We start from the raw sequence: 9,834 nt of genomic DNA on the forward strand, positions 1-9,834 counted from the left end.
CACTTTAACAGTCAGTATTATCCATTATTTAAAAACCTATTCCCTGCTGTGTCTAGTTTTCATACAAAAGGATTTTTGTGCTTTATTTTATAGTAAAATAAGTGAAACTGTAGATGGGAATTTCTCTTTGGAGGAAGGGAGCAGTATTGAGGTAGCTGCTTGGTCACTAGAGAGAATACTAGTGGGTTTTGTTTTTCTTGCTGATACGAGAAGCAACTTAGGAGAGAAAGGGTTCGCATTTCAAGGGTGCAGTCTGTTACAGCAGCTGGAGGTCAAGGCAGCCACTTTGTAATCAGAAAGTAAAGAGTGAGTAATTGTGCTCAGCCCACACCCCCAACAGGGTCTCTCTGTGTAGCCCTGACTGTTCTGGAACTCACTTTACAGATCAGGCTGGCCTCAAACTCACAGAGACCCACCTGCCTTCTGAGCGTTGGGATTACAGGTGTGCACCAGCACCGCCTGGCTCCCCTCCCTTTAGTACAGCCCAGGATCTTAACCCAGGGCATGGTGCCACCTCAGTTAACCCAGTCAAGGGATTCACTCATAGGCATCCCCAGCGATTCTCCTCCCATGTAATCTGCATCTCATCAGATTTTCTGAGATTAACAATCATGGCTTTCCTTTGTTGCCAAAGAGTGGGATGCACACCTTCTGTGGTTGTGGCCACAGATGGGGGAAAGGTCAGTATGAATTTAATAAAATTGGAGTTTAGTTTTGAAAATACAGGTGTCTGGATGGTGGGTTTGTAGAGTGCATCACTGAGTCTGAGGTGCTAGCCACCCTAGAACAGGATGGTTGATAGGTTTGCTTATTTGTTTGTTTTTCAGCAGACTCTTTCCTTCCCTTTTGACTTTCTTACCTTTGCAATACAAGGTATATCTTCCACATTGATCTTGTGTTGGGATCAGAAAAGGCAGCTCCAGCACTAAGGCCATGAATGATGGGCAGGCTTAGCATATATTTGTTTCGTTAGCATTAGCATGTAGGGAGTTTGAATTTAAAACATGCTTATGATGATGTTCAAGCCCTCCTCCTCCTCTTCCTCCTCCTCCTCCTCCTCCTCTTCCTCCTCCTTCTGTTCTCCTCCTCCTTCTCCTCCTTTTTTGTTTTTCAAGACAGGTTTCACTGTGTAGTCCTGGCCTTCCTGGAACTCTCTATGTAAATAAGGCTGGCCTTGAACTCACTGAGTTCCCACCTGCCTCTGCCTCCTGGGTGCTAGGATTAAAGGTGTGTGTCACCACCACCTGGCCCCAGTGAGCTTCTTAAAACAGATTGCATATGCTACATTCTAGCTCTTCTACAAGAACTAGACCTCTCTCCACCTCCCATGCCACACACTGTTGTTGGCAGGATACCATGTCTTTAAGTGACACAACTTCCGAGAGCTTTCATGGACTCCATTGCAGCCCCTTCATGTGTGCTGTGTGTTCTGTGTCTGCCTCTCACCCACTTCTCAGTCGGCCCCTATTGCCATGGTGCCTGAGTGCAACTTGCAGCTTGCTCCTTTAGGTACAGTTCACTTAGCCCTCTGACTTGTTTCCCCTTTGCTATTACAACTGAGATTGGAAACTTACTCTGGCGTTTCTGAAAACAGTGTCAGGCTTTGAAAGGAAATGACTTGGGGTTTTCAAATCCAGCAGTGTGCCTAGTAGGGGCTCCTTGTCAGTTTAGCTAGATTCACAGGTTTCCTCCTAGAGACTACAAATATACAAGTTCAACTATTTTCATCACAAATGTATTCCGAGTGCCCTCAGAGGTGTAAACCTGCTTCTCAGCACCTCCTCAGAGTCCTGCTGGCTCCCCATTATTATTGGCATTTCATGGAATGAGAGCAAACGCTGGACGGGTAAAGGCTGATACAGAATTATTATTCTGACTTAAATTGTTTCTGACATTTGTTCAATGACAGTCAGCAAAGAAGGAGTTACTGAAGGTGGTATGTTTGCTTTTATTATGTTACTTCTGTGGAGTTGGTTCAAACTCAAGACTCCATCTCCACACTCCTGAGTGCTAGCATGCAAACGTGCGCCATTGTGCCCAGCTCCTGCATATAAAACTTGGCATATGTGGTTGGCACTAAGTTCTTCCTCAGTAAATGAAACTTGCCATGTTACCATGTCACCCTCTAGTAGAAGACCTGAACTTTCATTCAGCGTTTTGCTTGTCCTCAGAGAACCATATTTTGGAAGATGTGAACAAGTGTGTTATCGCTCTCCAAGAAAAGGACGTGGATGGGCTGGATCGCACTGCTGGTGCAATTCGAGGCCGGGCAGCTCGTGTCATTCATGTTGTCACCTCAGAAATGGACAACTATGAGCCAGGAGTTTACACAGAGAAGGTTCTGGAAGCCACCAAGCTGCTCTCCAACACAGGTCTGAGAACTGTCTCCCTTCCTAGCATTCCTTGGTCCCTGCCATGGCTTGGCTCCGACAGGCTGTCCTCTCATTCCAACACATCGACTGGCCAACAACACTAGTGAGAGGTTGGCTACCAAGCAGCTTCACAAGCACATTTCCTTTTGTGTGTCTGAAATAAACTTCTGAGTTGTCTCTTGTTAATGAGCACATATGAATTTAGGGTGGGTCCTCCTCCTGCAGTGTCAGGGATTCAACCCAGAACCTCTTAGATGGTGGACAAACCACTAAACTACTATCCCAACCTACTGTAGGTCTCAAGGTAGTTCTTACATCCAGTTCTCGGTCACAGCATCTGGTGAGAGGATGACTGAGTTCTTGTAAACACTGTCGTAACTCACCTGTGAACATGGTAGTTTATTGCCTGTAAGTACTGGGTTCAAAACGAGAGACAGAGGCTGGTTGCTAGGAGCTTGACTCTTCTGCCTGTCCAAGGACCCAGGAAGGGACTGGTGGGGTGCTGTCTGCGTGCTGTGACCTGCCCTGCTCTTGTCCCCACAGTCATGCCACGGTTCACTGAGCAAGTGGAAGCAGCGGTGGAGGCCCTCAGCTCAGACCCCGCCCAGCCTATGGATGAGAATGAGTTTATCGATGCCTCCCGTCTGGTGTATGATGGCATCCGGGACATCCGGAAAGCAGTGCTGATGATAAGGGTGAGTAATCACATTTCAGACAGCTCAGGGCTTCTTTCATATCATTGGCTAGCTGTGCGTCTTTCTGGAACTCAGTAGATACAGTGGCAGTGTATTAAACCATGAGTCAGAGGTGTTAGAATGAGGTGGAGCCCAAACATGGAACAGAAAAAGAGATCTAACATGAGTTGAGCTTGATGAATTAATTAATTTAGGGAATTTAATTGGGTAAACATAAAATAGTTTGAGTTACGGGGGAAATGACAGAAACTATTGTCTTAAACTTGAGTTGATCCCCAGGAGCCATATGGTTGGAGAGAACCAATTCCTGCAAGTTGTCCTCAGAGTTCTGCATGCCTAAAATAGATTTAAAAAAATGCAACACATTTAACTTAAAGCAGAAGAATCTTATCTCCTATAGGGCTGGTCTGAGTTATCAGTGCCAGCTAGTGGCTATAATACCATATTAGTGGGTCCCAAGGCCACATAGCCACATATACTCCAGTGACGCACACAGTCTTGTGTGGCTGGATGCCATGTTAAAGCCACTGGGAGCAAATCTGTGTAGTGTGTCCCTAGGAGATACTCCAGGCCTAGAGCACCATTCTGAAGAACCAGTCTGAGTCCTGGAAAGGCCCATCCTGGGAGGAGGCTTAGGTGCCTCCTCCAAAAAAATTCCTTTGTCTCTCTGATATGTGGTTTTCTTTTTCTGTCTTTCTTGTTTTGGTTTGTTTGTTTGTTTGGTTTGGTTTTTTGTTTGCTTTGTTTGTTTGTTTTGGTTTTTTGTTTTTCAAGACAGGGTCTCTCTGTGTTAGCCTTGGCTGTCCCAGCCTGATATGTGGTTTTCATCTCTAAAAAATGGCTCTCCAGTTGGGCATAGTGGCGCATGCCTGTAATCCTAGCACTCAGGAAGGCAGAGGCAGGCGGATCTCTGTGAGTTTGAGGCCAGCCTGGTCTACAAAGTGAGTCCAGGACAGCCAAAGCTACACAGAGAAACCCTATGGGGGTTGGGTGGGAGGATACTTTACTGGGGGCTGGAGTGATAGCTCAGTGGCCAAAAGTGCTGACTGCTTTTTGAGAGTTTGAATACCTGTGTGGTACCTCAGTCCCAGGGGATCCCACGCCCTCTTCTGGCTTGTTTAAAAAAGTAATGGCATTATTGGATGACATACAGGCCTGATACGTAAATGGCCTGTATATTTAGTTCTGTTCTGGAATGAAGAGTGACAGGCCTTTACCCCCCTTTGGACTTCCAGGTGTGTATAGAGTGATAGACTCAAGGGGCAGGTACCCTTTAACAGGGACCTAGCAGTGTTGGGCTCAGCACACCAGCACTGCAGCAGCCTGCAGCCAGAGCTCAGAGGTGCTCAGCAGGACTCCAGAGGCACACACGGACAGGATCTTTGTGGCTCTGTAGTACCTTGGTATTCCTCCCCACTACTGTTCTCTTCTCTCGGGGTAGAACCAACCTTTGCCTGTCATAACCCAAGCTCATACACTTCCTTGGTGCTTCTCACACATTCTGTCTTTGATCCTTACAAGGCCTTGGGCATGGCTTGGCTTAGGGCCTAGTGGAGATGAGGCCTCACTGTCCTCCTGTCACAGGCCAGCCGTCTGGGCCAACAGCCAACCCCAGCTGTTCTGCTGCCAGCCGGCCCTTCCTGATAGCTGTTTCAAGTCAGTAGCTACTCAGGAGAGGCTGGTAGTTTGTGCAAAATACGAATTTTACCTAATAACTAAAACAGAGGACCAGACCAGCAGTCAGTCCTTTGGTCTTCGGTGTGCACTCATCGCTCCTCTGCTATGTTCTCTTCTCCTTTGATAAAAATAAAATAAAACTTTAGGAATAATATGTTGCTTGTTTTATTCCTCAAAATAGCCTTTGGCTCACAAAGAGAAGGCCTGGCATCAATTTATGTCATTTTCTTGTTGTTATAGAGTGGAGCCTTTATGAGATTGCTTTATGTTGTAGAAAACATCCCTACTTTAAAGACTTTTGGCCAAGGATTTTTTAACCTTCATGTGCAGATGCAGATCCCTTGGGAAACTATTTAAAATGAAAACTTTATGGTATAGGCTTATCTTACAGCTGTCAGCCTGAGCCCTAAACCTGTGAAGGGAGCTTTCTTTAAAACGTGAGTGTGGAGGCTACACAGAGTGCTCTCTGGTAATCAGAGGCCTGCATTCTGGGCCTCCGTGCTCTGGCCAGGAGGCTTCACCTGGGGAGGCTGGGGCTGGTGTGTGTCTGTCTGATCCACAGTTTTGTCTTGCAGACCCCTGAGGAACTGGATGACTCTGACTTTGAGACAGAAGACTTTGATGTCAGAAGTAGGACAAGTGTCCAGACGGAAGACGACCAGCTGATAGCCGGCCAGAGTGCCCGGGTGAGGACGCGCACTTTAGTCCTCTCACTTTTTGCACAGGCTCCCTGGCCCTGTGAGCCTTGGCCCTTTTCTAGCATATTCAGTAGTGCTCAGAATGCCACTTTTCTTAGCTTGTTTTTCCTATGGTAGTACAACTAAAGTCCTAAGCCATACTAGTCACTTATAGCTTCCTATAAAATGCCTCCTTGGCTAGGAGCAAGGCGAGTACCTATGGGTTCTTGACTGTACTGGGCTCCCAGTTTATGATAAACCCTGAGTTGGGAAAGACTGAGGATCTAATCAGTGTAATGTTTGTAAAAAGAATTTTGAATGCCTCTACTCACTGAATTGAGAACCATGACAATATGTTCTTAAATTCATGGATCTTTAAACGCCCCCCCCCAGATAAACAAAACAAACAAACAAACAAAACCGTACCACACCACCAACAAAAACTCACTAGTACATTCAAGAAAACCAGTCATCACCATTGCATTCGAGTCCTTCATCTTCAGTCAATAGCATCCATGCTTTTGGAAGGATGCCAAGATAACTTTTCTAAGGCGACCATTTTCTCACTCCATGGAAATGTGTCACAGAGCATGTCCCTGACTTCCTGGACTTGGACAGCTGAGAGGATGGCGGCCTATGGGCTCAATTGGCATCTGGTCTCCAAAGTGCTGCTTGTCAGGCAGCTAAGGTATCTGCTCATCAGCAGACTGCCTGCCTTCTCAGACTGCCTCTGCTAGGCCTTCCAGACTTGGAAGTGTCTGCTCAGGCCCCAACAGGAAGGGCTCCAACCACTCACCATCCCTTATTTTCCTCTCCTGTTCCCAGTAACGGCAGTAGTCATTCAGATCCACACAGATGTGGTGAAGCCTCCAAGTTACCCCACCCTGCTGTCCCCTCCACGTTCAGGCATGGTTTTGAAAGTGGGTTGGGAATTTAGGCTGCAGTAGACTCCTGCAAAAATGAGAAAATTGCCCTTCAGGAAAAATGAAAGTATTAAAGCATTATCCTACCTATGTTGTAGATTGCTGTTACAAGTCTTCTTGGCTAATGCACTGTGAAAACTTTATAAGAGTGCTTTGGCTTGTGATTGTAGGCGATCATGGCTCAGCTTCCTCAGGAGCAAAAAGCAAAGATTGCAGAACAGGTGGCCAGTTTCCAGGAAGAAAAGAGCAAGCTGGATGCTGAAGTATCCAAATGGGATGACAGCGGCAATGACATCATCGTGCTGGCCAAGCAGATGTGCATGATCATGATGGAGATGACCGACTTCACCCGGTGAGCAGAAGCCCACCCTGCAGGCCCTGCAGAGAGAGGCCGCTTCCTTCCCCGGGCCCTGAGACTTTGTAGACATCTTTTCCCCTCCAACCAGGAGAGCCTCATAGACAGGGATCCTGTTCTCTTCACAGAGGCAAAGGACCACTCAAAAATACATCAGATGTGATCAGTGCTGCCAAGAAAATTGCTGAGGCGGGATCCAGGATGGATAAGCTTGGCCGAACCATCGCAGACCATGTAAGTGCCCGTGGCTGAGGGAGCTGTTCAAGATTGTCTTTATGGCCATCGCTCATCTCTGAACGGCGCTCTCCTTACTTGATTAGTCCCAGCTACATTCCTAATGATTCTCAAATCCTGCTTCTTTGACAGTTATCAGGAGTTGGGTGTGTCTATCCCAACACTTTCCATTACTTAATCATTAAAACCAACCTCTTCTGTTGTTTCTGTTCTCCCTCCCTAGACTGCCAGTTCTGTTGACACCAGCACTGGAGCTGATGGTCAGAGCCCCTTGCAGAGGTTTCTGTGCTGAGCTCGGGGCGCTGTTGAAGGCAGTGTATCTAGTTGGAGACAGGCTTCTCTGTCTCAGCACTGGCTGCTTCAGGCCTCCAGGAAGCCGCGTGGCACTTTGCACAAAAGTCCTGTCAGTCCTGAGGTTTTTAAGTTATCCAGTGTATCGTCCAGGCTGCAGGGTGAGCGACAGCTGTCACTTAGTACTCAAGCCAACAGTTGCCAGTCGTCCTGACCACCAGGAAAACCCTTGTGGACAGTGTATTTTGACAGCACCTGTTCTTTTTGAAATTAGCAGCTCCATTGCTCTCGCCGGCTTGGAACACTGTGGCCTGTTACCTTCTCTTTCCTCCATTTTGCATACGGCCATCAACACTGTCATCATAAAATACAAATCAAACTTAAATCTGTCCTGCTTCAGTGGCATCTTAGAAAAAATTCAAAGGCATTTCATACCACACTGCTTCTCACTTAGCCTCTACCTCACTGGAAGGAAATGTCTGCTGCAAACACTGGAGAGTGGTCGGGCTTCGCTCTCATAGCAGTCCTAACCACCTTGGCCTCAGGGCTGGGCTGGGCCTGCACGTCTTACTTTTGGATATCATCTGTGCCTAAAGTGTGTCTGTTCGAAGGGGTTATCTTGTGCACCCTTGCTGAGCAGACAGTGTTTAGGCAAAAGAGCTGTTTCTTTGAATGGTTAACTCACATAGTTTAGAGTATTGACTTTCTGTATGACCAGGTCCTTGGCTTGCTGATGCTGTCTCTTGCTTTGAAGGGCCATGAGCTTCTCCCCTGGGGTGGAGGGCAACAGTTGCTAGCAGGCACTAAGTCTCAGTGTTCACTGCATACCCTATGCCGTGCTGCAGGAGGCAAGACTGCATGAGTGACTTGCCTGGGGTGTAAAAGCCCCAGCAAACTGGATTCTTCACCCTTCTCAGGAAGGGAGGAAGCTTACTAATGCCACAGGGAGCCTTTGGGGAACAGCCCTGGGAGCAGGTGTTTGTCTGGTGGGGCTGGGAGCACTCAATGCCGAGCTTCTTGTCCCGTCAGTGCCCAGACTCAGCCTGTAAGCAGGACCTGCTGGCATACCTTCAGCGCATCGCTCTCTACTGCCACCAGCTCAACATCTGTAGCAAGGTCAAGGCGGAAGTACAGAACCTTGGTGGAGAGCTTGTCGTCTCTGGGGTGAGTGGTGGCTAGTGGGGATTTGCTGACCTTGGCACCGGAAGTAGACTTTCGTCCCTGTGCACTGCCCAGCTACTCCAGACGTGGAAAGAATAGAAAGCAGAAACTGCAAGGCCCATCTTGGTTACTGGAGCCCCCAGGCCACACACCATCTCTACTTGCCTTTTTTTTTTTTTTTTTTAAGTGGTTGGTGACAGCCAGAACCATTACCAGCCCTAATCTCTTTCCTTTGCTAGCTGTTCTTTGGGAAAAGGTGTTTTTAATCTTCCCCCAGAGAGTAAGTAATTAAGCCTGCTCAGAAACTACAAAGGATGTCTGGGGTCCTTCACCGTGGGCAAGAGGAGGAGGTATTTCTCGGTCTGTAGAGAGCTCTTCTCCCTGTCTCTAATGAGGGACAAGACCCCATACCTGGAGTTCTGTGCTGCTACATGGCCTTGCAGTCACTCAGCACCAACAAGAAAGTCCCCACCCTGAGGGGCAGGGATGGTGAGGTGATTGTTTGTGTAGTGCCACCTTTTCAAAGACAAGTATTTGCAGGCTACATGGATAGGAACTGCCGTTGAGAGTAGTAACAGGGCCCTACACTGCTATGGGCACCCTCAGCCCCTTGTTCTCAGGGGATGGAGGCCTAGCTGGTGTGGCCGGGCTCTTCAGCACTTTCATCTGTCCTCGTAGGTGGACAGCGCCATGTCCTTGATTCAGGCAGCCAAGAACCTGATGAACGCTGTAGTGCAGACAGTGAAAGCGTCCTATGTGGCTTCCACCAAATACCAGAAGTCACAGGGTATGGCGTCCCTCAACCTGCCTGCCGTGTCGTGGAAGATGAAGGCGCCTGAGAAGAAGCCCTTGGTGAAGAGAGAGAAGCAGGATGAGACACAGACCAAGATTAAGCGAGCCTCTCAGAAGAAGCACGTGAACCCTGTGCAGGCCCTCAGCGAGTTCAAAGCCATGGACAGCATCTGAGCCTGCACAGCCCAGGGGCCCCGAGAATCAGCTAGGCGCTTCACTCGGATGTATTTGCTAAGTAGAGAGCACTGCTATATTCCACAGGGAGGTAGCAGGTTTCAAACTCAACCAGGTGGTGAATTTTGCAAGGACATGTTTGTGTTTAAAGCTGGTTAGAAAAAAAAAGCTTTTAGATTTCAGAAATATATTTCTAGCTATATTTTTATAAGCTTAAATGGAAATAAAAGTTCCGTAACCAAAGAGAGTACCACATTAAGTTCTTGGTCACATTTGTGAGTAGGCTGAGGTGTCTGCTTTCTAGGTAGGTAAGGACCTGAGGGGAGAGGCTGCCTTCTGCCTTACTATTGGGCAGTATGGAATTAAGTGACCAAGGGTGACCCAAGGTAAGCCATTGGGTACCCTAAGAAACAATCTGGAGGAAGCTACCAGAAACCTCTTCTGAGGAATAAACCATAGGAAACAATAAAACATAATGTATTA

General features: G+C 47.6%; 1 protein-coding gene across 1 annotated transcript in view; it reads left to right on the forward strand.

Annotated features, from left to right (window-relative positions):
* Ctnna1 (catenin alpha 1) overlaps positions 1–9,834 on the forward strand; it is a 122,651-nt gene extending 112,817 nt beyond the window's left edge. Inside the window, exons 12-18 of the mRNA XM_051163268.1 lie at positions 2,172–2,372; positions 2,916–3,067; positions 5,320–5,430; positions 6,515–6,696; positions 6,828–6,933; positions 8,254–8,388; positions 9,064–9,834. Of these exons, the coding sequence (XP_051019225.1) occupies positions 2,172–2,372; positions 2,916–3,067; positions 5,320–5,430; positions 6,515–6,696; positions 6,828–6,933; positions 8,254–8,388; positions 9,064–9,351 (1,175 nt within the window). The 3' untranslated portion in view covers positions 9,352–9,834. The remainder of the gene's footprint in view (positions 1–2,171; positions 2,373–2,915; positions 3,068–5,319; positions 5,431–6,514; positions 6,697–6,827; positions 6,934–8,253; positions 8,389–9,063) is intronic.

Source organism: Acomys russatus, chromosome 20 (genome assembly GCF_903995435.1).
Source record: "Acomys russatus chromosome 20, mAcoRus1.1, whole genome shotgun sequence".
Classification (NCBI taxonomy): domain Eukaryota; kingdom Metazoa; phylum Chordata; class Mammalia; order Rodentia; family Muridae; genus Acomys; species Acomys russatus.